The sequence below is a fragment of the Callorhinus ursinus genome, unplaced genomic scaffold, assembly GCF_003265705.2.
Source record: "Callorhinus ursinus isolate GAN/ISIS: 27379988/994484 unplaced genomic scaffold, GSC_fseal_2.0 scaffold9, whole genome shotgun sequence".
Lineage (NCBI taxonomy): Eukaryota > Metazoa > Chordata > Mammalia > Carnivora > Otariidae > Callorhinus > Callorhinus ursinus.
The window spans coordinates 63,501,877-63,522,887 of NW_027397071.1; the positions used below are offsets into that span (position 1 = coordinate 63,501,877).

Below are 21,011 nucleotides of genomic sequence, written 5' to 3' on the forward strand. Positions count from 1 at the left end.
ATGTTTTGACACCAACTTCTGTGACCTTGCACAACTAGTGAGCCCTCCAGAATGAGCACCCTGCCTGTGCTTCTCTTCCTGCATCCCTGAGCCTGGTCGTTGAGTGGATGAGTGAGGGAGCTTCACCTGGAGCCTCAGTCTCCTTACCTGCATTTTGAAAGGGTTGAACGAGATGATCTGAGGATTGTTTTCAGTGCAAATATTACCTAGTTTTGTGCGTCTGAATGATTGCCTCTCTCCAGTCAACATGCTCCTGAGCTCCAGAGTTTCAGCTCAGGGAGGCAGAGCCTAGCTTGTCATTTCTAGTTGGGTGTCTACATCTCAAACCTTTGCCCTTGAATTTGTCAAACTGACAACTAGCTCAGGCGCTTTGCCCCAACACATTCAGAAGTCCTAACACCACCTTCTCATCCTCCGTTTTGGGATAACTTCATTTGAAGCAGTTATATTTTAGCAGCTTTTTGACTTGGAGTCTACAATGATTTGTAGGAGGAAGAAGCTGCTGCTCTTTTAGAAAGACCACAGTCCCTGCTGTTGTTCAGGCCCAACTCGTTGGGTGTATTTTATAGGCACAAAGAGGACAAAAACAGGCCTTTCTTGTGAAAACAGAACCTGAGAATTGCTCCTCCAGTAAGTGGGAAAGGCTGTTTTCACCTCTGATCACGAGAGGGTTGTCAACAAAGACTAGTCGTTTTTCCTGGGTACTCTACGCCCTTAGGTCATTCCTTTATTTTTTAAAATTGTATCTTTATTCACCTTTTGTTTAAGGAAATAAAAACGATACCGAGCATGTTGATGGTGTCAGTCTTAATGTTGTGTTTGTTGAGAGCCTAATGTATACCGGGCACTGTGCAGTGAGTTATGTGAATTAGTGCTGCCGTCCCCCCAGCTCCATTATAGAGCAGGCACCAGAGCTCCGTGAGACCAAGGCCTCGCACCTCCCTCCTTGCCCTGCCATGCAAGAGGTTCCCACTGAGGTCTCTCTGGCACCAGAGTCCCACCCCTCTCCAGCGGGGGCTCCCTTCCTAAGACTGTTTGGGAAGATGTGGCATTTGACTACATTCTAGAATAGTTGTGTGCTTATAAGCTTCCTTCTCAGCTTTACTAACAAGTTGTGAAAAGAGAAGCCTGGCTTGGGGGAAGTGTAAGAGCATGTTTAATGCACACACATATGCATGCACACACACACACTCACATAAAGACCCTCAGAGACTGTGTTCAACCAGCTACCTGGCCATGTGCCACATCCAGCACTGGGCAACATGCTAGAAAGTGCATTTGGGATATAGCAGTGGGGACCTTTGAGGAATCAAAGAAACAGTAATTCCCAGAGTCTCAGTTCAAGCCCAGAACACAAGACTCCAACCTATTTACCACAAGGGGCCAGTTCCACGTTCAAGTTTCTACTTTAGAACTCTCCTCTTTGAATTTTTCCTTTTGACATCTACAGTGAAAGACAGATCTGGAAAATAAAGTTTGACATCTGTGCAGGAGGAAAAAAAGTTCTCTTTTAGATTGTCTGAAGTTGAGCTCAAAGAATGAGAAAGTGAGGAGAAGTCATCCCTTTGTATTTGTGTAGCACCTTCCAGTTTGTAGTTCATTTCGGTGTGTACGGTTATCACACGTAAACACTGGGTGAGATGCGAGACTCCTGGCTCTTCCTCAGACTCCCACCTTGGCCAGGCCCCTTCTGTCCTCTGGGTCTGAGTTCCCTCATCTGTAAAATGAGAGATTGGACCAGTTGGTCAACAGGACCCCCCCAACCTCTGTCATTCTGTGATCTGATACCAGTAAAAAGGCAGTAAGTGTTACGTGTTAACTCTTCTTCTGTCTTAACCTCAGCCTGTCCTATGTCAGGACTGTGGGGAGGCTCTACCTCTGTAAGAGCCATTGTCCCTTTCATGCTTATTGGCACCTGAACTGGCAAAAAAACACCACATTTTCCTGGGAATTCATTTGGCTTACTTAGAAAGATCTTGGTTGTTCAGGGATCCATGGGCTAGTTTAGACCAAATAGCAATCTAGTGGCCACTCCAGTTCCAAGATTCCATAAAAGGCCACCCTTTAAGGTATACTTGGTGAAACCCCTAAGCAAAATCATTGGACACGATTTCAGTGCTTATAGCGTATACCTCTGACCCTAGAGCTTGACCAGCACTGCTGCTTTTAGGAGCCCTGCATGCAGGTGGGACAGGTCTTGGGTTTGTTTGCTTTTCCTTTTTAACTGGTCTGGCCTCAATCGTTCTCTAGCATTTGAGGTTATGGGTATTTTGAGCATTTTGACTCATAATGAATCTTGTTCTCTTGATATGCATTTTAGAAGACAAATCTGACCTTGAAAACAGTGTGATGCAGAAGAAAATAAAAATCCCCAAACTTTCTCTCAATCACGTAGAAGAAGATGGGGAGGTTAAAGATTATGGGGAAGAAGATTTACAGCTTAGACACATCAAGGTAACAAAATCTTTCCCTTTTTTTGGAAGTTCATGGGGGCATTGTCAGAGTCTTGATAGCTAAAGAGTTCCAGTCTGGCCTCTTCTCCCCATAGAAATGTCCCCTGGGGATTTTTTTCAGGTTGGGAGAGTCTTGGGACAACTAGTATGCATTTGCCTTGCTGGCCAGCTTTCCAGGAGCCCTGACTCATGCTGCGCCACCTCGCACTGCCCGATTGCCCTATCTAGGCAATGGAAAGCAACAGTGCTTTTGGCTTTCCTCCCTGGCCTACAGCTCTGAGCTCCAGGAATATGAAACAGCCATTCTCAGGCAGCAGTTCAGAGCCAGTCACTATCAGATTGCCCCGAACAGCTAAGGGTAGACTCGATAGGAAGCAGAATGTGCCAGCTTTACACAAAGGAGTTTGTGGACCCTGGATTGGAAGAAAACTTTTACATGAAGTAGCATTTCCTTTGATGTGCTGCTCAATTGGTCTCCAGCCTTCACTTGTAAACCCACTGAATATCTTGTTCAACAAGCCAGATGTTTTTTTCTGTACAATCGGTACCCCAGAGGAAGGGAAGAGAAAGAAGGCTGCCTTCTTCATTGATCATGGCCTGATATTGGACACAAGGTCGAAGACATCCCCAAGGCATAGTCCAAAAGATGCAGCGAGGTTCAGGTGATGCATTCATTGCACCCGTGCTGTGGGCCTGGCCCTGTGCTGGTCTCTGGGGTCACAGACTAGGCCGACATGGTCACTCCCCTTAGCGGTCTCACAGTGTAGTGATGCAGTGATCTCACGTGATCAGTACGATTTTAGTGGATAAGTTCATCTAAACTAGCAGCACCTTATCCCGATGGATAAAAATGATAGGATAGGATTTTTGTCACGTAACTCCATCTCAGAATCATGTTTTGTTTTTTGTTTTTTGTTTTTTGTTTTTCACTAAACACCCAGAAACTTATCGAGAGGTTAAGGCAGGCTCGACCTGACGCGGTTAATTTGTCTGGAATCCGCTGTCCTGTTGTCTGCACCTCCCACAAGTGCCCCAATCAGGAGAGCTCCTGGCCCTCCTGCCTTGAGTTAGGAATTCAGTTGGGCCTGTAACTCCCACCCCCCCCTTCAATGGAAGCTTTGTCTTCTTGAGCTGAAATTTCCTCAGGCAGCTGGAACCCCAGCCCCTAGATAGTCTGGATAATTTTCTTCTCAATGAACTATGCTCTGTATACCCACCGTCTTGCTGAGCTTCAACTTGGCGAGAGTCCAAGGGGAGGCTAGCTGATGTGGGGGAGGGGCCTCGTGCTGGAAGCGGGGCTCTAGGTTCAGGACCTGCTCGTCTGCAGGCTCACCACGTGACCGCAGGCGCGGTCCTTCCCCTCTGGGAGCCTCAGTGTCCTCACCTGGCAAATGAGGGAGTTAAACTGAAGGAACTTCCAGTGCCAGCATTCTTTGAACTTTTCAGTTAAGTAAACATTTATCAAGCCCCTGCCAAGTGCCAGTTCTGAGTAGACAGTGGAGAAGCAGAGGAAATAAGACATGGCTCCTGCCCTAGATTAGAACAGATTAGAGTTCTTAGCGTCCTTCCCAATGAAAGCATTCTTGAGGAAAAGTTTACTTTGGTTTTTGTGTGGTGGGGGGAGGGGTGTTTTGTTTTTTCTTGGGGTGTTTTGCCTTTTATGTTTTTGTTGTTGAAGAGATTTGAGTGCTGACTCCCCTGGGATGGTTTGGCCTGGCCTGATTTCTCACAGATTCTCTGCCAATATACATTGAACACCCCCTGTGAGCAAGTCACTGCCTAGGCCCTATGGGTGGGGTGGGCGCTGGGGAGTTGGGGAGGGTGGGCATGGTAGAATTTGCACCCGGGAGGCAGAGCGATGGAATGGAAAAAGCACCGGCCTGGGAAACCAGAGTCCTGGCTCTGCCACCAACTGACCATGTGACCTTAGGCAAGACGCCCCTCCCCACCCCAAATCTCCGGTTCCCCATTTGTAAAATGAAAGGGTTTGACTTAAGTGTTCGCACAGGTTTCTCCAAGCACTGATGTTCTGTGGTTCTGTGATTCTAGGATTGTCTGGGGAAATATTGAGCCGCAGTCCAAGAAAGTCCCAGCTGCCCTTGCCTGAACTGATTCTCGTTGTCCTACACAGAGACCCGAGGGGCGGAAGCCGAGCGAAGTGGCGCATAAGAGCATTGAGGCCGTGGTGGCCCGGCTGGAGAAGCAGAACGGCCTGAGCCTGGGCCACAGCACGTGTCCAGAGGAGGTCTTCGTGGAGGCCTCTCCGGGCACGGAGGACATGGACAGTCTGGAGGATGCCGTCGTGCCCCGGGCTCTGTACGAGGAGCTGCTGCGCAATTACCAGCAGCAGCAGGAGGAGATGCGCCACCTCCAGCAGGAGCTGGAGCGGACTCGGAGGCAGCTGGTCCAGCAGGCCAAGAAGCTCAAGGAGTACGGGGCACTCGTGTCGGAAATGAAGGAGCTCCGCGACCTCAACCGGAGGCTCCAGGACGTGCTGCTCCTAAGGCTTGGCAGTGGTGAGTGCCCCAGCAGGCCACCTACCTCTCCACGCGGCGGGGGGGGGGGGGGAAGGCTGGGTGGAGCTCTTCTCCCGGGAGGGGGCGGGGCAGGGGGGGGCCAGGGCGCCCCCCGAGACTAGGGAAAGGCAGAGGCTTGGCTCGGCAGTCACCCCAAGGTAGAGCCACCCCCCTCCCACAGCGAATCTGATAGGAGCTCCTGAGTGCAGCAGCCTTAGCTCCCTAGAACCCAGTGGGGAACATGGAGAAATGTGGCGCACGGCCACCACTCATTTCTGCACTCATTCAGCAAGAGGCACCATCAGGGGTTGAAGGAAACCTCTCCAAGGCAGTTTCAGGAACGTGAAGAGAACTAGACATGGTCCTTAAAAGGTGTATTACTTTAAGTCAGAAACGATAAATGCCACAGGGGGTTGCGGATAAAATGGGAGAGTTCAGAGTTTGGAGAGGTTGTCTGTAGCCGAGGGAGACTCCCGGGAGGAGGTGGGCCTTGAAGCAGGCCTTGAGGGGCGGGGGTATCTCAAGGCACAGCAGCCACTGAGGGTGGGAAAGCGCCCCGGGCCTGCTGAGAAGGGATACTGCATGTGTAGTTTGAGGACAGGTTGCCGAAGACCTTGAAAACCTGTGCCAGCTGGGGTGTCGGACTTGTTTGGGAGGGAATGAGAAACACTAAAAAGCTTTGAGCAAGAGGCACATGACCTTAGGAGGATTAACATAAAGATGTAGAAAACTCCTTTGGTTTGCCCAAAGAGCTGAAGAGGCTCAACGCTGCGAGCGATATTAACAAACCAGGTTTTTAGGTTTTCTTACCTAATGTGGCTTAGAAGCAGGAACCGGGGAATTTGAAAGGCAGCAGCCTTGACAGCAGGGAGAAATGACTGCCTAGCAGAGAGAACAAGAGAGAAACACTCTCTCAGAACACAAGAATCCAGAATTGTAAAAGGCAGAGACCAGTCCGTATTCTGGAAACCAGTGTAACAGCGGTTTACAACCTCCACATCCCCAGAGGGCAGTCATTAATAACCCCAGGCCAGTGTTTTTGCTTAAAAATGGGAGCAGTCTAGTCTAGAAACACAAGTTCTATTCCCGAAGTTTGAATCAAATATAATTTTGCACTCAAGAAGGAAGGTTTGTGTTATCAGATAACAGATTTCTATGTAAAGCCTCATTCATTCTGCTTTGATGTTTAGATAAATGTGCTCTTACCCTACCTCACTTATATTCATAGGTGCCTTTTATTTCTTAAAGTGGCTCCCCGAGGCGGTGTCTTGGTAGATCTTCAGAATGGCTCAGGGAGTCAGCTGAGAGGCCTTTCCATGCCTTTGTCACAGAGAGGGAAACTGAGGTTGGGACTTACCCAGAGTCACTGGGGAGGCAGAGGCAGAAGTCATGTCAGACCAAATCCCCTGATATCTAGGCTGGTAACCTCCCCCACTTTACGACTCGGCCTCTGCCTTGGCCCCTCTCCCAGGTCATAGCCTGTAGGGGTGCGAAGTGACAGTAAAGGTCACATGTGGTCTGCAACCTAAAGAGTTATTAAAATTCTATATCAAAATACAATCTTAAAAAGAAGCCCTAACCGCAAAAATTCACAGAAGCTATGTTGGTCTTGGAGTGGGAGTGGGCGATGGGGAGAGAACTGGAATTTTCAGAAAGAACAAGTGTTTCCTGGTCTTCAGAGGAATAATTTTTATTTTCACTGCACCTTGTATGCTACACCTTTTGTAAACTTCTTGTGGGGAAAAAGCACACTAACAACAAAAACTCTCCACACCATTGTTTTGACTCCTAGGGAAACTGCCTGTTTTATGGATCATGAACTGGGCTTAAACTCCAGAAACCACTCCTGGATCTCTGGGGCAATAAGACACTTTGCATTTTGCATCATTACGCGCCTCTTTAGTCTTAAAACAGACTAACTTGACCTCAGCCATAGTTTCAGTGTCTTGAACTTTCCAGGCTCTCCTACCCCACAGGCCTTGAATGCCAGCCTGAGGACCAGTGTGGTGGGCTCTTCCCTGATCAGTCACCATTGTCTTCATAGTGGACGGGCTGAATAGAAGTCCGCTCAGGCCGCAAGTGTGTGTGGAACACCCACGACCATGTGCAGTGCCCTGTGCTCTAGGGGCCGTGGGCATCCTGGAACACTACGCTCAACCGTCCCTGACCTGTGAGAGCTTAAATAAGTCCGTTGATTAGCACTTGTTGATTGGAGAATGATAATGTGCCAAGTTCTAAGACAAATCTACAAGAATATAATAGAAGGGTTTCTACCCTGAGGGGAATTTGTATGTTTTCACAGCTGTAATCTAATCTTTGGAACCAGCCAACCTGGATTCAACTTCCCTACTTCCCAACTCTGGCTTTGGGAACCTTCTTCCCTTCCTTCCTTCCTTCCTTCCTTCCTTCCTTCCTTCCTTCCTTCCCTCCTTCCCTCTTTTCTTCCACAGTTATTCACTGGTGTTCTGCTGTGTGCCAGGCATTTTGCCTGGTGGTGAGAGTTTGATATGTTTAAGATAGAGCCCTTGCCCTCTGCCCTTGAGGAGGTCAAAGTTTGATGAAGGAGACAGCCACTGACACAACTAGTGACAGCCCAGGGCACAAATGTCACCAGAAGGACAAAAGCACAGGGGGCTGTGGGACTGCAGAAGAGGGGCCCCCCACACAATCTGGGGGGACTGGGGAAGAAAGGCCTCCTGAGGGAAATGACATCTAAGCTGGAACCTGGAGGGTGAAGGTTTGTTACTCAGCCATGGGTGAGTGGATGGGAAGAGTGAGGAGTGATCGAGGCAGAGAGCACCTCTCTGACCCTTGGTGTTCTCATCTGTAAAGTGGAAATAGTAATACCCCTCATAGCATGGCACCTGGCGTTCTGGTTGCTGCCCACTTTCCATCAGCTTCTTTCTCACACCATTTAGTGGGAGGGCTAAGGAGGGGCCCAGTCTGGTTTTTAACTCTGTCTCCCCTAGCTAGTAATTGGCTGTATAACCTTGGGTAGGTTAACTAACTTCTCTGTCAGGGTCTTCTATTATAGAAGTTAAAAGGCTATATATATTATATATGGATATTTATAATATATATATATATATATATAACTTAGCTAACATTGCTGAGGTGCTTTCTGAGCCTAGGAGCCTGGAGAGATACAAAGAAGACTAAGACATTGGAAGTTGAAGTTGGGGTGTGGGTAGCGATGGAGGTAAACATGTAAGCATATAGTTGAAATGCGGTGTAATGAGTCCTGGAATGGGTGGGGGTGTCTAGCCTCGCCTTTGAAGGTGGAACTCTCTTGGTGAGTCTGGGAAGACATCCTCTGCTATAATAGTTCCTCATCTATACACATCATCTAGAAACTGGTAACATGGCAAAGAACCAGAAAGTGACTAAAACCCTCTTTGTTTCTTGGCTTCATGTGTCCTCTGAGAGCACATCCTGAGCTGTACCAGCCTTGGCCCCCTGGGCCTGACTCAAGCATTGTTCTTAGAGGCCCTTCCTCGCGTATTTTCTCCTGTCCACCTTGCCCAGGGACCCAGCTCAATGGCCTTTGTCCAGCTGGGGCGCTGGATCATCTACACCATAACATGCAGATTCAGAGGCAAGAGAGGCCAACAGGTCGGCAATGCTCAGTTTTAAAAGGTAGGCTCCCTGCCTGGAAATATCATTGCTGACTCCCCCAGGCACTGGGGTCCAGCAGGTGGTAGATGAGAAGAGGCAGAGAGCAGGAGCCTGGCCCCTTGAGCCCGATGGGGACCTCAGAGTGGTGAGCAGGCCCTCTAGCCGCGAGGAGTTGTAACGGTGCTCCTGGTGGAGGTCAGGGACCGAGGGAAAGAGGACAGCAGCAAAATAGGACAAGAAGATGTTTCCAAGACGTCCCTGGATGGCTCACTTCTTCATTTATGCCCTTATTAATTCATCTTTCGTTCATTCCACAAATATACACAAGCTGGATTTAACAGGAAAGAGATTCTCTAGAGCATGGAGTCCTGGAGAGGTGAAAGAGCTTACCCAGCAAACGGACTGGTGCTGCTGATGAGGGGACGAGGCCAGACAGCATCGCAGGCCCATTCCCAGGCGGTCTCCTGACACCTGGTCCTGTGCGCCTCTCTCTGGGCCCTCACCTCCGCAGCCTTCTTTAACCCTTGGACTTCACTGTCCGGATATGGGGGTGACTCCTCTACTCCCACTCCCCACAAAGCACATCTTCTCTGTGAAACAGAACTTTCTGTGATCGGAGCATGGGAAGTAGCCCTCTCTGATGAGCAGGAGCCCCACTCTCCCCCTGAGGGTCTCTTCTCTCGGGGCCTCTGTGACAACATCAAACTTAAGTGAGGAAGCAAATGGCAAGGACAAAGCCCTGTGAGCGTAAAGCATATTGTGTTTAGTGAATGCCAGTCTCTTTTTCCTTTTGTGCCCTCTTTTGCCCACCCTCTCCCAAGAAGTAAATGCCGAGGACCCAGAAAGCGTGTGGATATTCCAACTGATAAAGTAGAGATTTATCTGTGCCTGTGTTCATTATTTTCATTCATTCAGCAATTACTCACTGAGGACATCCTTTGTGCCGGGACTGCGCTGGGTGCTAGGAACATGGAAACAAATAAGACGGCCCTGTTTTTAAACATTCACAAGCCAGAGCACCGGAGCAGTGTTTATTAAACTGAGGCTTGGTAGACTCAGAATTCCAGTGGCTTCAGGGGAAGCACACCGTAAAAAGCCAGTTGCAAGGGGGAGCTTTGGTGTGCGAGAGAGACTCCAGGGTCCCTCTCGCTTTCTCCTAGGCTACATTCCTTATCCTTAGAGGTCAAAGACAGAAGCTTAGATGTTGTCCTCAGTGTTAGCACCAGTGCCTCTTAGATAGTTAAATTCATTTTGGTGTGACTCAAGTGATTTTCTTCTAGCTAAAGCTGGCAAGGGCTCTGTGAGGAGTATGGGGAGGAGAACGTAATCGCTGCCTTCGAGATGCACTCACAATCCAGTGGGAAGCACAGACCTGCACACAGCACGACACCAGAGAGAACAAAACAAGGGCTGTCACTGCAGGAGGGAGGCATGTACTGGTTTTGGATTTGGGATGCGCTTTCTCAGGGAATGGAGGCAGAAATGATGACTCCTAACCCCAAAGAGGCATAGATAATGAGCATAATAATTCACATGTGCATGACACTTGATGGGTTTGAAAGCACCTTGACATTTTTCTGTCATTGGACTATTGTGATAGCCCTATCGCGAGGCCAGGTAAGGACGATTATCCCCACTTGGCGCGAGGAGAAGCAGAAAGAAGAGCTCACATCCCTGTTGGCCAAATCATCACAAGTTGGTTAAAATTTTTGAAGGGGAAAGCCGTTGTGGTCTGCAAATCTGTCTTGGCTCTTTAGAGCTCGGTTTCTATCACCTCTGTTCCCCTCTGGGCTCACGCCTTGTGTTCCGTCCAAGGTCCGTTAAAATACCAGCTTTGATCTTTAAAATCCTTTGCGGTCCGAGCTGGGTTCTTTAAGCACAGGTCTCTGACAGTGCCTTTGAAAAGGCAGCTAATGTCGGCCAAGTGCCTCCTGCTGGCTTTCCCCTGTGCCGGAGGCAGCCTGGGCTTCGGCAACAGATATCGCTTGGGTTGGAATCTCAGCTGTCTGGGTCAGTACCTGTGCAACTTCAAGTAAATGACTGAGCCCTTCGCAGCCTCTGTTTTCTCCTCTGTAAGATGGGTATCTTTAATGCCTACATGGTGATTAAGGGCCTGCATGGGCCCTGAGATCAGAAGCACTGGGGTTTTGAGCCCTGGCTTTCCCGTGATCTAATTTATGACCTTGAGCAAGTTACTTAACTTTCTGGGCCTTAGTTACCTCATCTGTGAAGCGGAGTCAATGATAGTACCCACCATTATAGTTCTTATGAGGAGTAAATGAGCAGATGCGTGGGAAGACCTCTGTCCGGGGGCTGGCACGAAGTAAGTGCACAGTGGGCCCAGCATACTAAGGTAGAATCATTTGAGGATGCACGTGGGATGATGTTTGTCCAGTGCTTGGCATATCATAGACTCTCATTGTCCCGCCACAGAACACAGGTGTGGGTGTCTTGGCATATCTTAATCTTTGGTCAACTCCTAATATCTCTCTGGTTAAGTCCTCAGAAATCGTTCTTAAATAGGCCATTTTACAACTTCTCCTGGCCTTGAGCTCAAGTTCACTCGTCTGTAGTTTATAGAATTCCCCGCCCACCCGCTGTTCCTGGACAGAATTCTGTCTTCCCATCCCCAGTCCTCAACCACTCCTTTTGACCCCCTCAGTCCCTCAGCCGTTGCTCTCTATGGCTCAGTTTCCTCTTTGCCAGGGCTCTCCTGGGGCCTGAGGTGAACCTCTGGATGCTTTTCCATCTCCTGCAGCCTCAGTCCATTCTCACCAGTCAGCAGGAGTGCTCACGGAAGTCGAGCACCGAGGGAGGGCCACAGGCTGCGTTTGCGTAGCCCTGTCGCAGAGGTGAGGCCCGGGAGGCCCCTGAGCTCCCCAGCTACCTCCGTGAGTGGTGGCGCGGGGCCAAAACCACTGTGCCCTATGCCTCCTCAGCTCGGATGGCAGGAAAAAATGTAGCGGTGAGAACTGGAATTGTTTCTCTTAAAGATATGGGTGATCTTCTGCTGTGAGGGGCCTTTTGCACCACTGACGGAAAGGTTACCCACAGTTCCTCCTAGATGATTTTAAGAACAGATTTCAGAGTGGCAGGACTGTCCCGGACCCTCCCTGGGTCCCTCTTTCTCCCTGGAGTTCATTTTTCTAGGGCAGCGGGGATAGGGCTGAGGGACAACTCCAGGCTGTCCCTGTAATCTGCTTGGGTAGCTTAGAACATGTAGGAGTTGCTGGGCCAGAACAGGAATGTACTTTCCCCCTAGGACAAGGCTTTGCCTGATGGTCGTTGGCTTTGGTGCGGCCAGGGGGCAGCCTTGTTCTCTGCTAGATTTGCCAGTCAGAGGAAATGGAGGTGGGGGAGGGCTCCTCACAGGCAAAGGCTGGCCTCTCTGAATACCTTGCTTTGGGCCTGACACTAGGTGCTTGTCATACATAAAACAGCCTCCGCAGCAGATAGGGTCACCAGCTGAGGCCCAGAGAGCAGGCTCAGAGAGATGAAGTATCTTTCCTGAGGCCACCCAACCAGGAGATGGTGGAACCAGGCTTCAAATTGAGGCCCGTCTCACTTTTCCATACACCAGGCAGGCTGATCCCACGGGCATCCAGCCCCGTGTTTCTGCAGTGGCTGTGTCTCCCCTGCCTTCATGATTAAACCTCCTTTAGGTGCTACAGTGGATTCTGGGACTGCCTAACCTTTGAGTTATTGGATGGGATGTCACCTGCCTAATTTCAGAGCCTACCGTTTCTTCTTAGCCTTACCAACCTATATGATCTCAAGATGCCAACCAGAAAATTCCTGGAGTTTTTATAGAAATGATCTCTTTAAATAAGAACCCAACCCAACCTTCACCCCCATCTTCTAGATGGGAAAACTGAGGACCAGAGAGGGAACAGAACGTGCCTAGGCCATGTGGAATCTGGACAGATTCATCCTCGTGAAGCCACAGAGGGTTAAGATGAATGGATGGAATGAGTCTGGTTGGCAGTTCAGCAGGGCCCAGAGTCTGGCCACACCCTCTGTTACTGTTCCAGGCAGCTGAGTTTGGTTGGAGGTGATTCTTAAAGTCCCAGCTCAGTCCCTAGTCCTGTAGGGAGTCCCAGAGTTCACTTGGTGCAGCCTCCTACACGGGACAGGAAGCCTTCTGTAGCCTCCTTGCCAAGTGATCATCCAACCTCCTGTAACATCCCTCTAGAGACAGAAAGCTCACTCACTGCCTTCCAGGGCAGCCCATTCCATTACTGGATGGCTCTGACAATAGGGAAACAGTTTTGTGCAGGAGCATTTATTAAACCTTTCCTTTGTTCCAGGCCCTACACTGGGCCCGGGGAAATCAGACAGCTAAGACCCTGGTACTGCCTTAAAGAGTCATGGTCTCAGCAGCCGACAGGGGGAATACAGTGTGAGCCTTGCTGTGCTCCAGAGCTCTCGGGGCATTGGGAGGGGATACAGAGGAAGGCTCCGTAGGTGACTGGGGCAGGGGTACTCTAGGTGGCTGGAGAAGGCCCCCACGTGAGGAACTAGTTAGGTTTATCCAAATGCAGAGAAAGTGAACAGTATCTCAGGCAGCAGGACAGCCTGAACAAAGATTTGGAGTTATGAGAGAAGCTGGCTCTCTCAAGTAGTTTCTGGCTGGACTGCGTAGCGAAGAGTTAGCTAGGAGGGAATGCGTGTGTGGTGGGGTGGACTCGTGCTGTTCTGCACATTCCTGCCGTTTGGATGCTCCCTGGGCCCAGATGGTTGGGTGGGGAGGGGAGTGGAAGAACCACCGATGAAGAAGCAGCCCAGTTTGGACTGCCCACCAGCTGGCAGAGGATAGGCTCAGAGCTGCCAGAGGTGAGATGAGCCCTGGGGACGCCCCCTCTTCTCCACTGCCCCCTGTGGAGTTCTTCAAGGACCCCCACCCCCCAAGGTCAGAGATGAGCTGAGAGTCCCACAGGGTGAGCAGGACTGTGAAATCTGAAACCTGCCCTTGGCTGAGGAGGCTTAGAGCAGTGGAAGGAGCAAGGCTTTGGAGTCGAACAGCCCAGAATCTGAGTCCTCACCACCTGTGTGACTTTGGACACATTATCTCTCTGAGCCTCTACGGAGATAATAAGATCTATTTCGCAGGACTTCCATGAGGATTTACTTCTTTCATTTAACACATGTTTAATGACTGGTGCTTGTCATACGTAAAACAGCCTCCTCAGTAGATAGGGTCACCTGTGTGCCAGAGACGTTGTACTGGGTGCTGGGGAGATAGCAGTGAACAAGACCACGGCTGCCCTTGGGGTTTCCACTCTAGCCAGGGGATGCGAAACAAATAATTACTTGACATCAGGGTGAAAAGTACTAGAAAGATTTAAAAAAGAGAGAGATTTTGGTGTAAGGTATATAACAAAGAGGACATTCAGTAGGTGTTGGTCACCTCGGAGAGAAGCAAATATGTCATTTGAAATGGGCACCTACAGTTCCTCAAAGTGGGGAAAATACCCTGACCCCCATGACTGGGGCCCTGGGCCCGCTCCTGCCCCCCCCCCCGCTGGGTTTTTGCCCCATGGAGAGGGGATGCTCGCAGGTCCATCCCAGCTCTGCTACCCTGTGTTTCGGACTCCTGAGGAGGGGACCCCACTGTGGGGGCATCCAGCTGAGCTGCAAGGACTTGCTCAATCTGGTGCCCCAGGCGATACCGGCTTGTCCTGCCTCTGCCCAGCAAAGCCTACTCCAGCCCTTGCTCGCAGAAGGCATTGGGAAAATGGGGAAGGAGCGGGAGAAGGACCCAAAGAGCCGCTGCTTACTGTGATCCCATCCCCTGCCTGACCACCCCTCCACCTTCCCCAGACCTCATCACACATCAGTGCTCCAGCCAGAGCTCAGCTCTTCCCCGAAGCCTCCCAGGGTTGCCAGGTTGGTAGTGACCTCTCCCTCCCCAGACCCTTGCAGATCATCATGCTGCCCACTTCCTGGCTGGTCATGGAGCCTCGATTTTGTGCCATGTGCCTTCACTGTATGAGAGTAACCCCCCACCCCCATCCTCCACTCGCAGTGAGCTCCTGCCCGTCGTTCCTCCAAACCCCAGCACAGAAGTGTGCGACTGTCCTTCTGAAGCCTTCCTGGTCTCCTCCAGGTGGAGCATCCCCTCCTTTGCTTTTGTTCCCAAGTCTTTATCCTGACCCTTGTCAACCACATGGGGTGGGTATCTGTTGCCTGTCTTTTGTCACTGCTGGGCTGTGAACCACTGAGGGCCATCTAGCCCAGGACTGGCACTTAGTAGATGCTTAGTAGATTCCCACTGAAGAAATGAGACCAGATTTGTCCTCCACCCTCACTGGAAGCATAATGGGGCTAAGAAACAGACGCATAGTGACAATGGCAGGTGAAAGTGGCTGATGCCTTTTGAAAAACAATGATGGAGTCCACAGAGTGGGACCCGCCTGCCTGCCTGGCTCTGGGCCGTCTCCCCTGCCTCTTTCTAAGGCTCTTGTGTCCCTCCTTCATTGTTACCTAGCTATTGCCGTGCTCGGGTCTTTGTTAACAGTGGAATCCTCGTTCTTCTACCCAATCCAGTGTGCCTCTGTGCCACAGTGGAGGTTCTGAACGCATGTAAGAATTTTGACTTGATTCACTTTGCATTTAGGAAGAAACTAGAATTATACCTGTAGCAGAGAAACTTCCTATTCACTGACAGAAATGAATGGAATGATTTAGTACTTTTTAAGAAAAATCTCATATTATTAGCCTTTCTGTTTCAGCAGAAATCAGAAATGGCATTTCGTGTTTAAACAGAGACATGCATTTTGAAGACATGGATGACTTCTGAACCCCCTGGAAGTCACACAAGCATTAGCTTTTTTAGAAAGGTTTTCAGGAAGAACAGCATTAGTCTAATGTCAGCCAGACAAAAACAGAGTGATATAATTTCATTTATTCGTTGTGCCAACAAACATTTATTAAGCCCCTTACTCTGTGCCGTGATTCCCATTTTATGGAAGAGGCCCCTGGGGCTTCGAGAGGTAAAATAAATGACAGAACCTGTTCTCACACCGGGTTTTCTAACTAAATCCAGTGCTTGTCTATCAAATCACAGCTATGTGTATGCAGAGTAATGGAGTTTCTCGTGAAAGTCTCCACTTCTGCAGAACTGGGACAACTGTATTTTCTCGGGGTGGGGGGGGCCCCAGTGCCTCGAGGGGCCTAGATCTTGGGATGCCGCAGCAGTTGTGTGCTGAATGGGTTCCTGGATGACTGAATGAAAAGACAAGTACTACCTTTTATATTTTTTTAAAAGCTTCCTTTACCCAGCTCAGAGGTTTCTCTCCATGGAAGGTGTATTTTCCCCAAAATAAACCCAAAGTGGATCAAAAGGCCTTTTTTTTTTTTTTTAATTCCTACTCTTCCCACAACATGAAAAAAAGTTCCTTTCTTCCTTAAAATATCTGCACCAGATCTTACAATGCTGTCTCTTAGCGCGAGTGCTTATTATTGTGGCTAATTTGGTCACATGTGTTTGAAGGAGAACAATGCCTCAGAAATTTTTAAAAGCAAAACAGCAATCTGAGGCATTTGTTATAATGAGATGTAAATTGCCAACATCGGTAGTAGAGCCGACTAAAATTTGCAGTGAAATGTTTGTCTCCCCACTCCCTTAAATTAAAAGCACTAGAGGCCCTCCCTCTCCTCCCCCCAAAGAAATCACATGCTTTTTTATTCCTGTTCTTTCGGACTCTGTAATACTGAACACCCCGTTTTACCGCTGGAGTCCTTCCTTCGTCCATGTGCCGCTTCCTGAGCCTCCGTTTTGTGCCTGCCTCCGTTCTGGGCGCTTCCAGGGGCGTCACCAGCCTGCACGGTGGCTACAGGGAACCCCCATTTTGCAGGTAGGAAAAGCCGAGGCATGGAGAGGTGAGGTGACTAGTCTAAGGTCATGCAGCTGTGATTCACACCAGGTCCCCTGAGGAACCCCTCCCAAGATGCGCCTTTGGCTGGGCTGCCCTCCTCGCTGAGGCTGAGGAGCCAGTGCTGAAGAAGTCGGGGGGTCGCAGAGAGCAGCCTCTGGGTGTTGAGTGGTGCTGCGGGAGAATGGCAGGAAGCAGTTTGCCTCGAAAGCCAGAAGATCCCAGTACAGTTGTCCCTGAGGAGACCAGCACGAGCCCAGGGGTCATGGGGGTGCCGCAGGGTGCCAGGACCTGCTATGCCTGCACCAAAGCTACCGAAGTCAGTGGTGGACTAAGACAGGGGCCAGGGGTAACGTGTGTGTGAGGGAGGGGTGGTGCGGGGGTGCAGTGTGTTCTCAGTGCCTCTCTGTGCCACACTCTGGAGTGTTCATTTCACATCTCTGGTCAACTCACTGAGTCTTCGGTCTTGCCACGTCTCTGGTGTGGCTCCTTCCTTCAGGTGAGGCAACAGGGTCAGAAAGGTTAAGTAATTATTAATGTGGAAATTACCTGTTGAGGGTAGAATGTGAACCAGGTGCTCACTGTGCTAAGCCCTGGTCTCAAATAAAAAGACACAGCCCCTGCCTGCCCTCAGGCCTCACAGTCTAGGTGGGGAGACAAGCATAGAAACAGTTGAGTGCCTCTGATTCTTGTGCGTGTGGGGGGGTCCACAGGCTGGGGGGCAGAGCTCCCCCTGCTGAGGAAGCTTACAGCTCACCCTAAACTATAAGTGGCAAATCCAGAATTTAAATTCCATTCTCTGCTTCAGATTCTAAGCCAAGGGGTGGAGAGAATGACCGCATCCTTTTGAAGGGATAGAGTAGCCTCATGGAGCAGGTGGCATTTGAGTCAGGCCTTGAGTGCCTGGTGGAGTTTGGCTGGGTGGACATCTGTGGGGCAGAGTGACCAGACAGCAGGAAGGGCACAAGCACGTTCCTTCCAGACTGGGCAGCTGGAAGGAAGGGTGTTTGTGTGGAGAGGGCCAGGCTGGCACTTCGGTGTGGAGTCTGACTGGGCGGGGGAGGGAGCAGCAGGGGCTGGAGCCCAAGAAGCAATGCTCAGCCCTCACTCCCGATGTCCCTTCAACCCTCACTCCTGATGTCCCTTATATGTCCCTCTGTAGCCCTCAGAATCATCTGTTCTGCCTAGCTGTTTCCGATTTCTGTTTGACAGCCCTAATTTCTACTTCACGGACTGCCAGGAAGGTCACAAAAGTCTAAGAACAGCTCCCACCCACCCCAGCCTGCACCCCCAAACACCTCAACTCAGCAGCAGGGCTTTGTTTCAGGACCTTTGCCCCAGCCTGTTAAAGTCCCCTCCTCCCCCACAACTCTCTCCCCTCCTGTCATGAAGAATTTATTGAGAACCTGCAATGTGCCAGGCACCGTTCTGGGTGCCAAGACTGCAAAGAGAGTAAAATTTTACCCCCAAAGAGCTTCACAGTCTAATGTGGACAACAAACAGATTGGCAGATGATTGCAAACAATTTGCTGGAAGTATTTACAAAATAGAGGATTCCCGCACCCCCCCCCCCCCCAGCGTAGTGATCAGGGCAAAGCCTCACAGAGGAGACACCTAAGCTCCATTCTTGGCATGCAGATGAGGTGGTATTATGCAAGGCGGAAACAGTAGCACATCCAAAGGCATAGAGACCTGGGCCAGCACAGCATCAGGGGGCCCTGGGCAGAGGGGAGTATCAGGGGAGAGCAAGAAGTGAGCACCAGGAGTAGAGAGGGGGCTGCTTGTTCTGGGCCTTAAGGAGGCTGCAATATATGACCTCATTTTGAGCATAGTTAGGAAGGAGGGTACTAAGCAAGGAAAGACACAGTCTTAAGGAGCTGTGTTTGGCAGCCATGGTGGAGATGGATGGGAGAGAACCGGACTGAAGTCAAAGCTGAACTGGAGTCCTTCTCTTGTCCAGCATCTTCTCATAGAAGGAAAAAGAGGCTTCAAAGGAAGGACACAATCTTGCCAAAGAGGACCCGTGAGCCAGTGGCGACAGGGACCTCATTCTCTCAGCCCAGCCCTTTTTCCTGTTGCTGAATGTCAGAGCAGGAAGGGACTTCAGATGCCAACTGGGCCATGCCCTTTAGGGGAAACTGAAGTAATTACCTCTTCCCTGATCTAAGAAAAGATCAAATGCTCCACTTGAGTTTGTATCTCAGAAATTCAACCTGAGATCTCACACAGAGAGAGGAGAAACTTTGGCATCTGCTTCTGAAACTGCAGAATTCTTCATTCATTGTTGTCATTCTTTTACTCATTTAGCAGACTTTCAGAGAACACCTACTCGGTGCCAGGTGCTGGGACAAAGAGAAGAGCCCAGCCCTTGAATAGATCAGACAGTATAGGAGATGCCATCAGAACAATCATGATGCTGTCTGCCCTTCACTCTGCCAGCTTCTGCATCTACAGTTCACTCCCCGGTGGTCACGCAATTAAAACACAGCAGAGCCAGGCACAGCGCCGAAACTTATGTCCCAAGATGAGCCATGCGTTTCCATCAGCACCGTTCTGCTCCCCGGTCATTTTGCCTTCTGCTTTGTGCAGGTCTCCTGCTTACGTCCTTGGAGACTGCTGAGATTCTGTCTTGCAGATGGCAGCAATTCAGGAATGATAGTCTTGTTCTGGGAAGCTGTGTCATGCGGAATTTTAGTAACAAAATCACCAATACCATCTCTACCACCAGCCAAAGTCTAGGATGTGGCAGTTGAACATAGAATTGCAACTAGCTCGTTAGGGCTTTGATATATAAAGAGCTCTGTACCAAGAGACCCACATGGTTAGGATAAGGGAAGGTTGGACCATGATATTCATCGGTTACTTAGGGTATAGGCATGGCCCCGGGGACCTGCAAGAGCAGTAGCTAAAGCCCTGAGCCCGGACAACCCCCAAAAGGTTTGAGGAGGGAGCATTTCCAGGGTGCCGAGCTCTCCGTTGGCCTTTGGAGTTGCTCTCCTGCAAAAGTTAATCCAGTCATTTAGCCTTATTTACTCATTTTCATTCTGTTTCTCTGCCCTTTGGTAATCAAGACACAATAGGTGATTTAAAAAATAGCCCATCATTTTTAAACGCTAATGGAGAAGAAAAAAAGATTCCCCTTAGAAGCCTCCACCATTTATCCAGCTTCCTTTCACTGTTTAAACTGCGCATAATTTGTGTTGATTGCATTAAAATAAAAATCAGGGTAGCTGCTAGATCAGGCAATCAGAAGCTTAATCTGTATTGTATTTTAATTTCTTGGTTGAAATGCTCCTGTCTAGTTACTTACTAGGTCTTAGGGAGAGGGAGACTTTTGGGTTTCTCCCCAGTGCTTCCCTAACCTCTGTTCTTTGGCTGTGGCCTGCTCCCCTGGAGGCTGCAGAGGTGGGCTTTTCGCAGCTACGCAATTTGCATATTACAGTGATGGCCACCACTTTCTCCACTGGGGTCTTACCAGGACCCCTCTTCTGAGCAGGCAGTTGAGTCCCCTGCATTTCCAGTCAGACAATGACACCCTCAAACACTGCTTCTCATTCCTACTTAGAGTCGAATTCATTCTTGTCTTCCAGTTTTCTTCCTTTTCCCTTGTGACGTTCATATCTCATATTATTTTCCAGCCTGGGTTTAAGTGTAGTCCAATGGACAAAATAAGCCAGCATATTTATTTTGTGCCACTATGTGCTGATAGATGCGTAGTTAAAAAATATTTGCCTTTTATTTTCCTTGGAGTTCTAGACAGATCTCTTTTCTTAACTGCCTAGGTCCCGCCATTGACTTGGAAAAAGTAAAGTCAGAATGTCTCGAGCCCGAGCCGGAGTTACGGAGCACTTTCAGTGAGGAAGCAAATACGTCGTCCTATTACCCCGCTCCTGCACCTGTCATGGACAAGTATATCCTAGACAATGGCAAGGTAGTGTTTCAAGCTCACTATCCATTCCCTGCGAGTGTTTGTTAGCTAGAGTAACGATGGAGAGTATGGTGGGAGCTTCCGGAGCCACAGCTTGGCCGGTTGGCCTCCTGGCCCCGGGCCTGAGTAACTATGTCCAGAATTCGTGTGTTGTAACTAGAGGAGCTGTTCTGGGACTTGTTCTTTTTCTCTCCCTCCCCCCGCCCCCCACACACACCTTCTTCTTAAATACTGGGCCAAAGCAACTGTAAAATGAAACTGATGCTGTAAAATAGCTTAGTAGTGAGAAAGTTTTTAAAAACATGGTAGTTTGATGAAACTTGTCCTACCCTCCTATTAAACCAGATATATAAAATTTGTAAGGTGTACTAGATATGAAATGTCTGATTGATAGATAACTCGATGTGTATGTTTTACTCTTTACGAAGTATCTACATGTTCTAAGCCCTATGCTAGATGCTGAGGATAAGCTGGTAAATGAGACGTGCTCCTAGGATGTCCCGAAGCTGTTTCCAAGCTATATATTCAGCAGGTTAGCCCACAGTCCTAAGACAACATATAACTCCTCAGATTTTCTCGTAAGGCCCTTGGGAAAAAATCGTGAAAGAAAACTTAAACACTATTA

General features: G+C 49.5%; 1 protein-coding gene across 9 annotated transcripts in view; it reads left to right on the forward strand.

The window, feature by feature from the left end:
- LOC112823825 (AGBL carboxypeptidase 4) overlaps positions 1-21,011 on the forward strand; it is a 1,550,619-nt gene that overhangs the window by 1,320,897 nt on the left and 208,711 nt on the right. For 5 of the 9 annotated variants that reach the window (XM_073896780.1, XM_073896779.1, XM_073896782.1 and 2 more), the window contains 2 exons: positions 2,321-2,454; positions 4,585-4,969. The exons of 1 other annotated variant lie outside the window; for it this stretch is intronic. In XM_073896780.1, the coding sequence (XP_073752881.1) occupies positions 2,321-2,454; positions 4,585-4,969 (519 nt within the window). Of the gene's footprint in view, positions 1-2,320; positions 2,455-4,584; positions 4,970-20,240; positions 20,390-21,011 lie in introns of all 9 variants that reach the window. 3 more of the 9 variants (XM_073896785.1, XM_025871567.2, XM_073896786.1) reach the window with 2 other exon arrangements.